Source organism: Mastigoproctus giganteus, chromosome 12 (genome assembly GCF_048544385.1).
Source record: "Mastigoproctus giganteus isolate SK-2022 chromosome 12, ASM4854438v1, whole genome shotgun sequence".
NCBI lineage: Eukaryota > Metazoa > Arthropoda > Arachnida > Uropygi > Thelyphonidae > Mastigoproctus > Mastigoproctus giganteus.
In genome coordinates this window covers 122,165,849-122,183,591 of record NC_143586.1, presented here as the reverse complement: position 1 = coordinate 122,183,591, position 17,743 = coordinate 122,165,849, and the positions used below count along the sequence as shown (strand labels likewise).

Here is a 17,743-nt window from a genome sequence, read left to right as displayed (position 1 = left end):
GCAAGCTTATCTGCGAAAAGATCTAAACCTCCCAAGCACTTCCTAATTCATTTCTCAAATATACGTGGTCTCAATTCTAATCTTAACGATGTCCATTTCCACTTGCGGTCTGCCAAACCCCATGTACTTTTTCTGACAGAATCTCAGTTATCAGTTGATTCAACTACTGCTCATCTTAGATGCCCAAATTATTCCCTGTATGATTCTTTTCGCCTCAAAGGTGGTACTTGTGTATGTGTCCGTTCTGATATTACCTGTCAGAGACTTGGCAATTTGGAATCTACTCTCTTTGATGTTCTCTGGCTTAAAATCTCTCTACCTCGTTGTGTAAAATTCATCTGTTGTCTTTACCATTCTTCCAACTCCACTAATCACTTGGAGTTCTTTGACTTCCTCTCTTTGCAACTTGACTTTCTGCAGTCCAACTTTCCTAACAGTGAGGTAATTTTCCTTGGTGATTTTAACGTTCACAACTCAGGCTGGTTTTTGTTTTCTAGTTACACTGACCCAGCTGGTCGAGATGCTGAGGCTTTTGCAATTTCTAATGATCTTGCACAGATTGTTCATTTACCTACAAGAATACCGGACAATCCTAATCATACAGCCAATACGCTTGATCTTTTTCTCACAAACAACCCTTCTAAGTACACAGTCAAAGTGAGAGGTCCTTTAGGCACTTCAGATCACAACTTGGTGATTATCTCTTCTCCAATGGATCCTTTATCTCATGGCTGTTCCCAACCTCATATTGTTTGGCATTACAAGAATGCAAAATGGGAGGACCTGTGAGATTTCTTTTCCTTGGTTGGATTACTGTTTCAAAACTTCTGATATCAACGTTTGCTCAGATCGTGTCAGTGAAATTATCCTTGCAGGAATGGAATCCTTTATCCTACACTCCACTTTGAAATCTCCTCCTTTATCTAAACCTTGGTTTTCCAATAAATGTGCTAAGGCTGTTCAAGAGAAGAATGTTGCATATCGTAATTGGCTTGTATCTAATTCTTCATTTCATTTTCTGCCTACACCAAAGCTCGCAACAATTGTAAAGCAGTTATTAATCAGTCCAAACTATAGTGTGAACAGGCTAAGAGTAGAAAACTTGCTTCTTGCCTTAATGGTAGCCGAGTATTCTGGTCGCTTTCCAAAGCTATTGGCCACGACTTTTGCCCATCTCTGCTTCCACCTCTGTCCAAACCAGATGGTTCTGTTGTCACTTCAACCAAGGATAAAGCTGACCTGCTAGCATCCCATTTTTCTTCCAACTCATATATTAATGATCTTGGTAAAACACCTACCACCTTTCCCAACACGCTCCATTCAATGCCTCCTGTGGTTTTCCGTCAAAAGGATGTCAGAAGGATTTTGACGAATCTTGATACTAAGAAAGCCCCACGTCCCAATGATATTTCCCCACTTGTTCTTAAAACCTGTGCTCCCGAACTCACTCCTGTTCTATATTGCCTTTTTTCATTTTCTTATTCCAAAGGTGTTTTTCCTTCTTCTTGGAAATTTGCTCATATCCAGCCAGTTCCTAAAAAGTGTGACAAATCCCTCCCATCCAATTATCGTCCCATTGCAATTACTTCTACTCTTTCTAAAGTAATGGAGAAATCAATTAACCGCCAACTCTTAAACTACCTAGAAACCTTCCGTCTGATCAACGATCGCCAGTATAGATTCCGTCAGTGTCAATCCACTGGTGATGTTCTGGCTTATGTTACCCATTTATGGACTAATTCAATGGAAAGGTTGTGTGAGACACAAGTAGTTGCTCTTGACATCTAAAAGGCTCGATTGTGTCTGGCTTAAGGTCTTCTAAACAAGCTTCCATCTTATGGTTTGCCAACTGTTTTTAGTAATTGTTTATCCAGTTTTCTCTGTGATCGCTCACTGAGGGTGATGGTAGATGGCTCTCTGTCTTCTAACTTCTCCACTAATGCCAGTATCCCCCAAAGTTCAGTTCTTTCCCTCACTCTTTTCCTCTTGTATATTAATGACCTTCTTCCATTGACTGGAAATCCTATCTATAGTTTTGCCGATAATAGCACCTTGCATTCCACTTTTCATTTTGAGAAACTTTGCCCTGTTCAATCAGCTTCAAATTCTCGAAAATCTGCTACCAATTCCTTAAATGCCGATCTTAAGGTAATTCTCCAGTGGGGCATTGACAACTTAGTTGATTTCAACCCTTCTAAAACTCAGTCTTGTCTTATATCTCACAAACAGGATTCTTCTGCACCTATGCTTATCTTTAGTGACACTCCAATTTCTAGGCAAAATGATATATCTCTTTTGGGGATTACCCTTAATTCTAATCTCTCTCTTGGCACAAGTACATTACAAATATTACTTCCTCTGCATCTAAAAAACTTAGTTTTCCCTTTCGCTCTCGGCGTTTGTTTTCTTCCAAACAGCTGTATAAATCGCAGATCTGCCTCTGTATAAATCGCAGATCCGCCCTGCCATGGAATATTGTTCCCACATCTGGGGTGGTGCCCCCAAAACTTCTCTCAGGCTTCTTGATTCCATTCAGAGGGCAGTTAGGTTAATTAATGATTCATCTCTAACAGTCTCTCCACTCGCTGTCTCATAGACGTACTGTTTCTGCTGCATGCCTCTTCTACAGATACTTCCATGGGCACTGTCCTGAATTGGCTTCTATAATTCCTGCTCTCTCTTTCAAAACAGTCCGAACACGTGCCGCCATCAGCCAACATCCATTTACTGTCCAACTTCAAACTCACAGAACAAACTTTTCATCTTCCTCGTTTATTCTTTCAACTGCCGTTTTCTGGAACTACCTTCCTTCATTCGTATTTCCTGAAAATTACAGTCTACAGAAGTTAAGTCCAATGCCAACAAATATCTTCTTTCGTCTTCTCAACCTCCAACCCAAGCACGGTACTAAGTACTATAGGTTCTAATACCTCTCGTGTTTGGGGTTTACATAAAAAAAAAAGAAAAAAAGACAAACTCCTAATAACATAAACTTGACTAAATATTGATATCATAAACTTCTATAAGAACACAATATATATATATATATTTTTTTTTTTTTATTTTTTTTTTCTTTTCTTAATTGCAGATCATTATATAGTTCTGACTTCAAAATTTTGAATGTAAATAAAACTGTTGATCGTAGCTCCAGATGTGCATAGTTGATACCCTTGAGTCCAATGTTTATACATATATAGTACATCTCTCTCTAATTTCAAGTACAGTAGAACGTCAGATATTCGGAATAATTTGAAAGGCGGGACTAATGAGTTTTCTTGGAAACCATGACTAATAAAGTTTAGCCATTCACTTCCGTGAACCCATGTTTCCAAAACATAGTTTGTTCTCTTCATTTCATATTATGTTTAGTTTAACTCCAGATTTGGTAAGAATAATATTGGCCCATAACTGTGTGATTTATTATTTTTCTCTGTTTTTTTTTTAACGGTAAAATGTCAACGAAAAGAAACAGCACTGAAATGGGCAGAAAACCAGGAAGAATGCGATATAATCGAATTGATATTATTAAGGAACTTGAGAGATTTCGTAGCAAAAAAAAAAAAAGAGAAAAAGGTCACAACAAATGTAGCAAAAAACGATTGAACATTATTTTAAAAAATTACTTAAAATTTGCAGTTAAATACCTATCCGAATATACATACATATGTAAATGTGCAAATGTTTGTGTTTAAGTTATTATTATTATTTTTTTAATTAAATAAATGTGTTTTGTTTATCACACAATTTAGTCTCTTTTTTTTTCTTTTACCTTAATACATATTTAACAGAATTTATTTGATTTTATCTTTCGATTATCTGGAAAATTTTGCTATCCAGAAGCGGTCTGATATTAATTATTTCGGACAACTGACGGTCTACTGTAATTGCTTCTTTTCCTTACATGAAATTTATTGTGGGATGCTTTAAAAATACGCTACACTGTACTATTTTTTACCCTTTGTTTTATATTTTGAAATCCTAATTATTATATTTATTTTATCATTTTTATTTTTTTTTTATTTGAAAATAAATATAATAATTTTTTATACAATGCCAAGTTAAGGTTGGCATTCTTACTAATTAAAGACTTTTGAACATTGGTTGGAGAATGTGAGAACGAGAGTAGCCTGTGCGAACGTACATTTTTGCCACTCTTGGAACAGAGAAGTTTTTTCTGATTTATTTTCTGTTTTATTAGCTTAAATTGGCATATTAACTTATTTTCTATAGTAGCTTTATATTCCTATTTACGATACTTAGTTTAAATTAACTTAAATAGAGATTTTGTAGATATTACTTAGTATTGGAAAGGGTATCAAATCCACGTGTTTACCGTTCGTAATTGCCGCCATTGTTACGCGATAATAGATAGAATAAGCTTAATATAGTATAGTATAGTACATAATATTGTCAGTTAATCTTGTTAAACTTCATTGTAAATTAAATTGTACTTTTAACTATACATATAACGACTTGGGTTATGTAACATAAATAATTAGTAAAAAATAAATAATTAATACTTAACTGGATACGGAAGTTATATAAAGGGATTTCATAGATAACACTCGATACTGAAACATAAATATAGCATTATAACTGTGTTGGGATATAAGTTTAGGGTTTTAATTTTGTACTGAAATTGAAATTTTATTTAAATTAAATCGAAATCATGATTCTGACCAGAGCAGCAAAGGAAAAGGCTCAGGGGAGAACTGAGGGGGGGCAGTTGCAATCTGAATCACAGCCTATTAAAATGCACTATTTGCTTAATGTTTGTGGACAGTCGGGTATGGGACATGATACTGCCATGGGGGATGTCTTTGTGTAAGCGATGCAAGGAGTGTAAGGAAATCAGGCGACAACTCAGCATTGTTATGGGCCTATATGAGAGCTTGAAGGACAGGATGGATGCCCTCGAAGGATTACAAGTGAGGGGCCCATCAAGCTCTCGGCTGCCCACACCAATGCCAGAGCTTGCACTAGGTCATCGCGCAACACAGCGGCAACCCCCAAGGCAGAATGCGCTGGTCCTAAAGGAACAAGTAGTTGTTGGTGACTCTATTGTCAGGGAAAAGGGAAACATGGTTTGTAAAAAGGATAGGTGGAACAGGACCAGGGTATGTCTGCCAGGGGCAAAGGTTGATGACTTAGAGCGGATATCATCTTTTAAGGGCACAAAAGGTGGTATAGTTGTACACGTTGGCACTAATGATATTAAGAGTAGGAGACTGGCGGAATTACTTAACAAGTACAGGTCACTGTTGAAAAAAAGCCGTGAATTAGGGTTGAATTTGAAAGTGTCTGCAATTCTGCCCAGACACGATAGGAGGGAGTATATGATGAGAGCCTTGTCGATCAATTCAGCCCTGGAAAAATTGTGCAAGGCTCAAGGGGTAGAATTTTTTTCAGCCTGGTCTGTACTTGTTAACAGGAGAAACTGCTTCTACAGGGATGGGATACACTTAAATAGAAAGGGTGCAAGAATGTTTGCTGATGCTATCGAGGCAGTGTTAGGTGGGTCGGAAAACTGCTAGATTGGGGGGGATACAAGGACTAATAGATTAACAGTAGCCACTGGCAGAGGTGAAAGTGTTTCTTGCACTGCTTCTATTGGAATGAGCCGCAGCCTGGAAAATAAGATACAGGATATTTCGGAGACTGCTGGGAATCGTTGGGGGTACAAGTAAACACATGGGTTGTGTTAGGGTAGCTAAGAAAAAGAACAGGTGCATGTATACTTGCGTGTACACCAATGCTAGGAGTTTAGTAAATGAATTTGATGAATTTGAGGTATTGCTCAAAACATCAAAAGCAGATATTGTGGGAATTTCAGAGACGTGGTGTCACACAGATATAAGGAATGCAGAACTGGAATTTGGGGAGTACAATGTCTACAGAAGGGATAGACAGGATAGGAAGGGATGAGGGGTTATGCTATTATTTAAGAAATACATAAAATCCAAGGAAGTGAAGCCATTCGACATTGCGGGACAGTGCAGTGTCGAGTCAGTTTGGTGTGACATAAGCATTGGGAGATCAAAATTGAGAGTAGGAGTGTGCTATAGGCCTAATGACTCTGATGAGTATAATAAGAAATTGTACAGGGAAATAGAGTGGGCCAGTAAATGAGAGAGTCTTATAATGGGGAAATTTTAATTTCCCAGATAATGACTGGAATTAGGGGCTGGTCACTCACACACTAGCAAGGCTTTTGTGGATTTATTGGATGATTGTTTTCTACATAAGCATGTTCGGGAGGCAACTAGACGGAGTAATACTCTTGATTTGATTATCAGTAGTGATTGTTCATGCATTAAAAATCTGCAGGAAAATAAACCACTAGGTGGCAGTGATCACAGTGTGCTGAAGTGGGATTTACTCAAAGAGGTAACTAACATTAGGGGTTAAGGGAAGGGGTATTGCTTTCGTAAAGGCGAATACGGTGGACTGAGACAGTATTTAAATTCTATACAGTGGGACCAACTGATGATGTTACCAACAGCAAATTCAAAATGGAAAGCATTCAAAGAACTTATCTTGGAAGCTACTAGCCTTTACATACCAACTAAGAAATATTGTTCAAGGTTTAGGCCTAAGTGGATATCAGGTGAATTAATGAAACATATGGCAGAGAAGAAAAATGCATGGGATACGTACAAATTAACACGACACAGAAGCCTATGATAGATACAAGTTGATCTGTAACAAAGTTACAAAGGATGTTAGGCAGGCGAAGGCAGATTACGAGAAATCTTTGGCAAGGGATACAAAGAAAAACAGCAAAGAGTTCTTTACTTATGTAAACTCTAGAAGGAAGGGGATGAATCAGATTGGTCCACTTGATATCGATGGGTCAACTGTTGATGATCCTGCTCAGGTAGCTAACAAACTAAATGAATATTTTGCATCGACATTCACACATGAGAAGTTATTCAGTGAGGGGAATGCCAGAGGTGTATTCAACTCTGGCAGTAAGCTAGAGAATCTTGTAATAACTGAGAGTAAAGTGGAGGAGAAATTGTTGAAGATAAATACCAGAAAGGCACCTGGGGTGGATGGAATCTATCCAGTTATATTAAAGGAGGCAGCATAGGAAGTAAGCAAACCCTTAGTCATAATTATGAGAGCTTCCTTGGACTCAGGGGAAGTACCCGTGGACTGGAGATGTGCAAATGTGACCCCAATTCACAAAGGAGGATCAAAAGGCACACAAGTAATTATAGACCTGTTAGTTTAACTTCTGTTCCCGGAAAATTAATGGAGGCACTGGTTAAAGAAGCACTGCAGGATCATCTAGACAAGACTTCAGTTATAGCTCAGACACAGCATGGTTTTGTTAAGGGGAAGTCTTGCCTGACCAATTTGATTGGATACTATGATGCAGTCACAAAAGAACTGGATGCAGGGAATAACTTTGATATTATATATTTGGATCTTAGAAAGGCTTTTGATACTGTTGCACATGGAACACTGCTGCACAAATTGGAGCAGTGTGGCATTGGAGGCAAATTGCTGCTATGGATAAAGGGATGGTTGAGGGGGAGAAGACAGAGAGTGGTAATCAATGGACACTGCTTATCATGGACTAATGTTATTAGTGGAGTCCCTCAGGGTTCAGTATTGGGTCCATTATTGTTTTCTGTATTTATAAATGATATTGATGATGGTATATCAACCTTAATGTCCACGTTTGCAGACGATACGAAGGTTGGCAGGGTTGTCAAGGCCACTACTGACACTATGCTACTTCAACAGGATCTGGAAAAGTTGAGCAGTGGGCTGAGAGGTGGCAAATGAAGTTTAACATTGACAAATGTAAAGTACTACATATGGGAATCAGCTAACCCAGAACAATGTATCAACTCTGTGGTACTACACTGACAGTGGTAGAGAATGAAAGGGACCTGGGGGTGGTTGTGCAGGCAGATATGACGTTTTCTGAGCAGTGCAGGCGGGCTGCAAGAGTAGCTCATGGTGTATTGTCGATGATATATAGGAATTTTTCTAGCAGGGATATGGAGGTGATTATTCCCTTGTATAAGGCAATGGTCAGGCCACACCTAGAGTACTGTATACAGGTCTGGAGGCCTCATTTCAAGAAGGATATAGGGATGCTGGAACGAGTACAGAGAAGGGCAACAAGATTAGGGAATTGAACAAAGGGGTGCTCTTACGAAGAAAGGCTTAAGTTTTGCAAATTACAGTGTCTGGAGACTATGCGAGGTGATCTGATTGAGGTGTATAAAGCCTCGAATGGTTTGAGCATGCTCAATGCCGATGGGATTCTTCCTCTTGCTCAGAAAAATCACCTGAGGGCATAAATTCAAATTGAGTAAAGACAGATGTAGGATAGACGTGAGGAAATTTGCCTTTAGCCAAATTGTGGTTGTGGTTGTTATTTGGTTTTTAGGAGCATTAGCAACTAAGGCCATATTGCTCCGGGATATGCGGTGGTCATCCCCTGACCTTTCCGCATCCTCCGTTTTTGGTGGTGATGGGCTCGAACCCCGGTCTAATCAAGAAGCGTGTGCTACGCGCTGCTGCTCCTTCCCTCCTGGCTACGGAGGCGCCTTTAGCCAGCGGGTGGTTGGTTGGTGGAACAGACTTCCATCCCTTGTGGTGGAAGTTGATAGCCTAAATAAGTTTAAGGCTCAGCTGGACAGGTATTTCGAACGAACAGAGAGGTGAAGTGGAAGTGCTTATTTTTTATTTATTTATTTTATGTTTTTTTTTTTGGCTGATGCTGCATAAGCTTGCTTTCTTGCATCAAATGCCTCTACTAATGCTAATGGAATGTTAAATGATCAGCATCTTGTTGCTCTTGGGAGGTTCACAGTGATGATCACTGTGATACAGGATCATTTGAGGACAAAAACCTTGAAAAAAGTTTATACGAATGTGTCTGGTTCTGAATAGTTGGAGCTTTTGCTGTGAAGATAATAAATAAAAATAAGTAGTCTCATATTTAGTTGAATGTTTATTCATACTGGGTACATGTTTATCATTCATATCTATTTCTTATAATTTTTTTTTTTTTTTTTTTACTATTGAACACTAATAGCCATTTTTTTAAAATTAAAAGTTATAGCTCTATAAGAGTTCAGAATTGGACACATTTGTTATGACCTTTTTCGATTGTTTTCATGTCCTAAATAGATTCTAAAAATATGGTCTACATGTTATCAGGTACTATGTACAGATGTGTGTATGTGTTTGCTGCATATATATATATATAGTGGTGTACAATATAACCACAGTAAATCAACTTACAACTGTAATATACAGGCATTTTTTTTTAAGCATAAAAATATACACATTGTAGAATAAACACCAGTTTTAATTTGGTACTCAGCAAATTCAATTTAATTTATTGTATGCACAATCTATATCTATTAATTCTTTAATGCATATATGTACCCCACCTCCCCATTGTTTGCACCAATGCCTGATTTGACAATAAAAAATTAGCATCTCATATTCCTTTGATCTGAATTTTTGCATTTTGTTTTAGGTTGGAATTCTAAGAATGCTAGACCTGTTCCTTGGATAGATGAAAATTCTAATTCCTCTTCCCATAGTCCCTCTCCATCCCCGCCTCCTCCTCCACCTGGAGTAGATTCTCCACCACCTCCACCTCCTCCTGGGGTAGATTCTCCACCACCTCCACCACCTCTTCCAAAAAGTCCACCGCCGCCACCACCTGATAGCACTGAACTTGAAGAAGGTGAAATACCAGATGTTGAAATGGACCTTGATGAATCTAATAGCTCTGGATCATCGTTTGGCTCCAAAGTTAATAACTCATCTGCAAAATATTTATGTAAACAAGTGCCTTCAAAAGTTGAATCTTTTATTTCTTATATGCCTGCAGAATCAAATAGCAAAGCATCTTCCAGCATCGTTTCATCAACATCAGCTTCTACACCAAAAAAGGCTGTGGTAATTGCTAAGCCACCACAGCCAGCAACAGTATATTCATCTAATGTATCCATATGTGAAGATTCCTTACCTAATGCTTCAACAACTGTGAATCAGAATTCTCAAGTATCAAATTCAAATAACCATGGTGATTCTGTTTCACCAGCATCAGGAATTTCTACAGTGACTGATACACTAACTAAAAGTATTATGGTTAAAGAATCAACTCCAGGTACAAGTACAGCTATAGAGACATTGTCTCCTGCTCCAAAAAAAGAAAAGAAAAAGGTAAGAAATATTAATACTTAATTTATTTCTTTCGGGGCTTTTCTTCTTTGATAGTTAGACATGAAGTGCGACTGTAAAGTAATGAGACTGGATTTCGCATGTAGCATGTGGAAGTAAAGAGGAAAAATCATAACAAAGACATGTAAATTTGTTATGTAAATCAAGGTAGTAGTTTAGGTTGGCTGATCAACCTAAACCAACCAGTGAACTAGTGCTTTAAGTTGGCTGGTCAGTTGTTTGCTAACAGTTGTGCAGAATAGAAGTGCATATTGCTTAATATCAATATGAAAATGTTTGACTGTTATATAGAGCAAAAAATTAATATCCAAGTTTGTGTGAAGTTAAACATCTACATGAAGTAATGTCAAGAACAAGAGCTTTCGACCGGCACAAAAGATTTAAGGGAGATGGCCTGTAATGATAGCTCTCAAAGTGGCCCTAGAATTACCCATAAGACTGGTAAAAATAGTGAACTTCTCAGAGATTTGGTTTGTTTAGATAGGTGATTAACTGTTGAGAATGATGGATGAAGAGTTAAGTTTAAATAAAGAAACTGAAACACAAGAAAAGTTTTGTAGGGACTTGACATTTATTTTGATCTTTCAAGGGAAGCTGGATAAACAATGCATTTTTAAGAAAAACAAGCATTGGTTTTGATGGCGAAGTCCGTCACAAGTTGAAGATTGTTGATTTGCTTCTTTGACATTATGCTTATTGTGTAATGCTTATAAGTATAATTAGTTATGCTTATTGTGTAAAAATTTGAAAGCATTTGGAGAAATTAATGATTTTTATGAAATTAAATATGGGCAGGCTTTGTATTATGAAAAGCTAGTAAACTGTGTTTCAGTGATTGCCTTTTTGATTGTTCGGTTCATTGTGCACTTCCTGTAGAACAACAGTTTTTGATCAGAAACAGTATTAATCACCTATCTAATTGACTAGACTTTCTGAATGACTTTTGGTTGTTTTTAAAAAATCAAGAACCCATCTTCATAGATGAAGGTTTTTTCCCCCCATTTGGGCTATTCATAGAATGTGACACAGGTCTTGAAGTCATCTCCAAAAAATAAGTGCCAAAAATATTTTTAAGCAATGGCAGCATTGTTGGGATAACTTCCAAAAAAACGAAAAGAGAAGAGAAAAAAAAATCAGTCTCATTAGTTTATAATCATACTTCGTATAATATAGAGTTGTACAATATTAGGGGATAAATCTTGTTTTACAACCATTAAAAAAAATTAGTTTGCTCAACTTGATAAGTTTCTGTGATTTCCAGAGAATGTAATTTTTTCTTGCTCATGTCAAAGGTCAAACAGTGTAGGGCCGAAATTCATGAGGAAAATTTAGGGATCCACAAGAATTATTTCAAGAATTGTAAGATGAGATGAAATGTAGTTTCATCACTGGGATCCAGAAATGAAACAGAAATCCATGGAACAGAAGCACCATTGGCCACTACTATTGAAAAAATGCAGGACTCAGCTCTCTACCAGGAAGATCATGGACACTTTTTTGGGGATATGAAAGAAATTCTTTTGGTATGCTACATGCCACATAAGAAAACAATTAGTGAATTATCCCTGTGCTGCTGTTCTTAAAAATGTAATGTCTATAAAGGAACAGATTAGAAGTAAACTGACATGAGGTGTTGTGCTTCTGGAAATTGCAGGAGTTAAATAATTCACCCATCAATCCTGTAGACATCCCCTTTCCCCCCTTTGTATCAGTGGTTATTTTCACTTCAGAAATCTCTAGGCACGCTATGTGGGCATTTGAAGAAGGTTTCAAGTGGTGATCTCAAGAAAGCTGTAAATGGCTATTTCAGAGATAGGGAAAAAAAAAAAAAAATTAATAAATAATTAGACCAGTGTTTCTTTATTACAGAGGTAGCTAACTTTATTCTGAGTGACCTATGTATATCTCTGTGAAGAGCCACTTTTGCTAACATATGAGTTAAAGGGCATTATGACATACAGGTATGTAAACTTGAATAAACAAATATCACCCTGTTTAAATACTGATTTCTTAAAATAAGATAAACTTTAAATAACAATAAACAGCTTTTTGTGCTTAAAACTTTAGGATAAATTTTGAACAGTGAGTAGAAACTAAAATACATAAATGGATGTTTGGCCAATTAAGCCTAACATGCGTGTTTAAAGCAGTTTTTTGCTATAATACTAAAGTAGCCCACCTTTTCAGATCTTGTCTTTATCAGCAGTAAGGTTTGTATCATGGGCTATAGATATTCTTCTAATTTTAGTGTGCACTGTTGTACCTAGCCTTTAAATATTTGAAGAATTGTAAGCCATACTACCTGGTAGAGCATAGTCCTTTATTTGGTAGAGTATAGTTGTTGAAAAAAAGGAATTAGGGTTGTTTGAAAGTGTCTGCAATTCTGCCCAGACACGATAGGAGGGAGTATATCATGAGAGCCTTGTCGATCAGTTCAGCCCTGGAAAAATTGTGCAAGGCTCAAGGGGTAGAATTTTTTTCACCCTGGTCTGTACTTGTTAACAGAAGGGACTGCTTCTACAGGGATGGGATACACTTAAATAGAAAGGGTGCAAGAATATTTGCTGATGCTATGGAGGCAGTGTTAGGTGGGTCGGAAAACTGCTAGCTTGGGGAGATACAAGGACTAATAGATTAACAGTAGCCACTGGCAGAGGTGAAAGTGATTCTTGCACTGCTTCTATTGGAATGAGCAGAAGCCTGGAAAACAAGATGCAGGATATTTCAGAGACTGCTGGGAGTCATTGCGGTACAAGTAAACACATGGGTTGTGTTAGGGTAGCTAAGAAAAAGAACAGGTGCTTGCACACCAATGCTAGGAGTTTGGTAAATAAATTTGATGAATTTGAGGTATTGCTCAAAGCATCAAAGGCGGATATTGTTGGGATATCAGAGACGTGGTGTCACACAGATATAAGGAATGCAAAACTGGAATTTGGGGAGTACAACATCTACAGAAAGGATAAACAGGATAGGAAGGGAGGAGGGGTTATGCTATTAGTTAAGAAACACACAAAATCCAAGGACGTGAAGCCAGTCGACATCGCTGGACAGTGCAGTATCGAGTCAGTTTGGGACATAAGCATTGGGGGATTAAAATTGAGAGTAGGAGTGTGCTATAGGCCTAATGACTCTGATGAGTATAATAAGAAACTGTACTGGGAAATAGAGTGGGCCAGTAAATCACAGAGTCTTATAATAGGAGATTTTAATTTCCCAGATATTGACTGGAATTTGTGGTTGGTCACTCACGCACTAGCAAGGCTTTTGTTGGATTTATTGGATGATTGTTTTCTACATCAGCATGTTCGGGAGGCAACTAGAGGGAGTAATATCCTTGATATGATTATCAGTAGTGATTCTTCATGCATTAAGAATCTGCAGATAGAGGAACCACTAGGTGACAGTGTGCTGAAGTGGGATTTACTCAGAGAGGAAACTTCCATCAGGGGTAAAGGAAAGGGTTATTGCTTTCGTAAAGGTGACTACGATGGTCTGAGACAGTATTTAAATTCTATACAGTGGGACCAACTGATGATGTTACAAACAGCAAATTCAAAATGGAAAGCATTCAAAGAACTTATCTTGGAAGCTACTAGGCTTTACATACCAACTAAGAAATATTGTTCAAGGTTTAGGCCTAAAGGATGTCAGATGAACTAATGAGACATGTGGCAGAGAAGAAAAATACACATCAGGAGTTATTCAGCGAGGGGAAGGCCAGAGGTGTATTCAACTCTGTCAGTAAGCTAGATAATCTTGTAATAACTGAGAGTAAAGTGGAGGAGAAATTGTTGAAGATAAACACAAGAAAGGCACCTGGGGTGGATGGGATCTATCCAGTTATATTAAAGGAGGCAGCAAAGGAAGTAAGCAAACCCTTAGCCATAATTATGAGAGCTTCCTTGGACTCAGGGGGGGGTACCCATAGACTGGAGATGTGCAAATGTGACCCCAATTCACAAAGGAGGATCAAAGGCTGACACAAGTAATTATAGACCTGTGAGTTTAACTTCTGTTCCAGGAAAATTAATGGAGGCACTGGTTAAAGAAGCACTGCAGGATCATCTAGACAAGACTTCAGTTATTGCTCGGACACAGCATGGTTTTGTTAAGGGGAAATCTTGCCTGACCAATTTGATTGGATACTATGATGCAGTCACAAAAGAACTGGATGCAGGGAATAACTTTGATATTATATACAGTCAGTCCTCGTATAACACGTGTTTACACTACACGAATTCGGTCATACATGATTAATAAATAGGGGAACGATATCTGACATAACACGAACCGAATTCGCTTATGCACGATTTGCCTTTGTGTTTACAAGAAAAGGCAGTCGAACGCAGAATCACCCCAACTGAACGCAACGCGATAGGAATGAAGAGAAGATTCTGAAAATGTAATTATGTTTTTTATATTAGTGAAGGGGAAACACATTTCACCCTAATAACATAAAAACCAACACAATTCCAGCTATCAGTATAATCACAAATGCAGTTAGATCGAGATTATAACAGATTCCACTAGAAGAAACACAACTGGAAATTGTTTTTATTGTTTTATGGTAGTAACCCCCAGAAATGTGCTTTAGTAAAATGTGAGGTGTTGATAGTGTATCTCTGCCTTTACGGTGTTGTTTATTCAGTTTCTACAGCTTTGTTTATGTGTATCAAGCGTGCCACCTCGTTTTGTAATTGTGCTTTAGTCCCTAAAAATGAGTAAAATACTTAAAAGGTGTAAAAGGAAGTGTCCTGGTGAAGACACTGCAGATTCAGAGAGAAAAAGAAAAGCAATATCAGTAAACAGAGGCGGATTGGGTCAAAAATTCTTATCTGGGAAAATTTATGTTGGCCTCATACTATTGTTTATGGCCAAAATCACAGTGGCCTCCGGCCCACCATGGTTTCTCCGGTAAAGCTTATGGCCAGTCCACCTCTGTCGATAGAGAAAAAGTATCAAATTATGAAACGCTTTGAGCAAAATAAAAGACCATGTCGTATTGCACGTGCTACAGTCCTAAATGAGGCAACGCCAAGAATTACAAAGAATGCAGAGAAAATAAAAACAACTTTCATAGCAGGAACAACTCAAAGTGTAATTAAAATACATTAGATTAAGGCACAAAGAATTGGAAGAGATGGAATGGCTTTCATCTGTTTGGATAGAAAAACAAGTTTGCTTGCTATAGAAGCAAAAGCAGTAGCAATATTTTATTACGTAATGGTCGTAATAAAATACGTATTTTATTACAATTATTTATTGTTTGGTAATGTTTTAGTTACGAATGTGTGTTCAATCTTAGGTGGTCGGCACCTAATCCTGTTTTTCCCATTGGGCCTGTTGTATTGCACGAGGGTTTCTAGGAACAAAACTATCGTGCTAAACGAGGACTGACTGTATTTCGATCTTAGAAAGGCTTTCAATACTGTTGCACATGGAAGACTGCTGCACAAATTGGGGCAGTGTGCCATTGGAGGCAAATTGCTGCTATGGATAAAGGGAGAGGGAGAAGGCAGAGAGTGTAATCAATGGACACTGCTCATCGTGGACTAATGTTATTAGTGGAGTCCCTCAGTGTTCAGTGTTAGGTCCATTATTGTTTTCTGTATTTATAAATAATATTGATGATGGTATATCAAGCTTAATGTCCAAGTTTGCAGACGATGCGAAGGTTGGCAGGGTTGTTAAGGACACTACTGACGCTATGCTGCTGCAACAGGATCTGGAAAGGTTGAGCAGATGGGTTGATACAGGTCTGGAGGCCTCATTTCAAGAAGGATATAGAGCTGCTGGAATGAGTACAGAGAAGGGCAACAAGATTAGTGAATGGAACAAAGGATTTCTCTTACAAAGAAAGGCTTAAGTTTTGCAAATTACAGTGTCTGGAGACTAGGCACCAGCGAGGTGATCTGATAGAGGTGTATAAAGCCTTGAATGGTTTGAGCATGCTCAATGATGATGGGATTCTGCCTCTTGCTCAGAATAATCACCTGAGAGGGCATAAATTCAAATTGAGGAAAGACAGATGTAGAATAGATGTGCGGAAATTTGCCTTTAGCCAGCGGGTAGTTGGTTGGTGGAACAGACTTCCATCCCTTGTTGTGGAAGTTGATAGCCTAAATAAATTTAAGGCTTCTCTGGACAGGTATTTCAAACGAATGGAGGGGTGAAGTGGGAGTTTCTTTTTTTTTTTTTTTGGCTGATGCTGCATAAGCTTGCTTTCTTGCATCATGCTAATCTGTATAATGATTCAACACTTTATAATCATTCTTTCTAATACTTTTCCAAATAGTGGAGACAACGAGATAGGCCAATATGATCCAGGGTCTGCTACATCCCTATCTGGACTTTTTACTAAGATTTTGGCAACTGCAATTTTCCACTTTTTAAATATATACCCTCTTACAAAAATGTATCATATAAGTCCAGAGGATATCTGACCATTTCTTTACAAAAAAATTTAAGACCTCAGGCTCAGTCAAGTCTTTTCCTGGGGATTTCCCATTCTTTATTTTGGCTGTTCCTTCCTCTAATTCTTCTTTTGTGAATAACTTGCATTCACCTACACCTGGATATTCTTTATTTAATTTCCTGATCTCTTCTGCTGACTGTTTCCTTTTCTTCTAAATCTTGTGGGAATAATGACTCTAAAATTGCACTAACTGTGTCTCTCCAGCCCAGGCTTCTTTACCATATGACAAAATTAAATTCTTCTCTGCAAGCAGCTCATACTTCCCATTTTTGATTATTGTGATATTATTTGGTCCCCACTAACAGGAATATCTCTCACAGACTTGAGAAAATTAAATTCATTTAATTCTTATGCTATCAAAATCATGTTGCCTTTTACCGTCGGAATTATAGAGCTCTTTGTGGTTGCTTCAGAATCATTCCTCTTCACTCTAGATGACAACCCTTGGGTCTCTTTTTGACTACGATATTATAAACTCTGTTATCGATTCTCCTTCTCTTCTTGAACAAATACCTTTCACTATATTCCGTTTGAATTCTCTTTACAAAACTAATTTCTTACTACCTATTCCTTGTACTCAACACTTACTTGGTAGTCCTCTGTTTCGTTTCCTTCAGGTATTGAATAATTATAATATTGATTTTACACTTAATCCAACTATCTATATGAATTTGCACCTTACTCTGTTTTCTTAATGTAAATTTTGTATATACACGTAACCCTTGTATAACACAGTAGTTTGGTTCGTATAAAATCTCGTGTAATGTGAAACTGTACAGAGAACAGTACAAAGAACCAGTACAAAGGTACTTTCCAAAAGCTAACAAAAATGCACAGGTTTTTTATATATATATATATATATATATATATATATATATATATATATAACTATTGGAAACTTGATTTTTATAGTAATAATAACTTAATATTTTAACTTCATTTTTATAATAGTAGTGACCTAAATAGTAATGACTTACCTTACAAACTGTGATACTTATATGTCAGGTAATGTACATTCATTTCATTTTCTTCCTCTTCACT

At 37.5% G+C, this 17,743-nt stretch overlaps 1 protein-coding gene across 1 annotated transcript in view; it reads left to right on the top strand.

Moving 5' to 3' along the window:
- The window catches only part of LOC150077384 (uncharacterized), a 389,065-nt gene that overhangs the window by 350,782 nt on the left and 20,540 nt on the right, over positions 1 to 17,743 (top strand). The window contains exon 14 of the mRNA XM_090385883.1: positions 9,512 to 10,206. Within this exon, the coding sequence (XP_090242009.1) occupies positions 9,512 to 10,206 (695 nt within the window). The remainder of the gene's footprint in view (positions 1 to 9,511; positions 10,207 to 17,743) is intronic.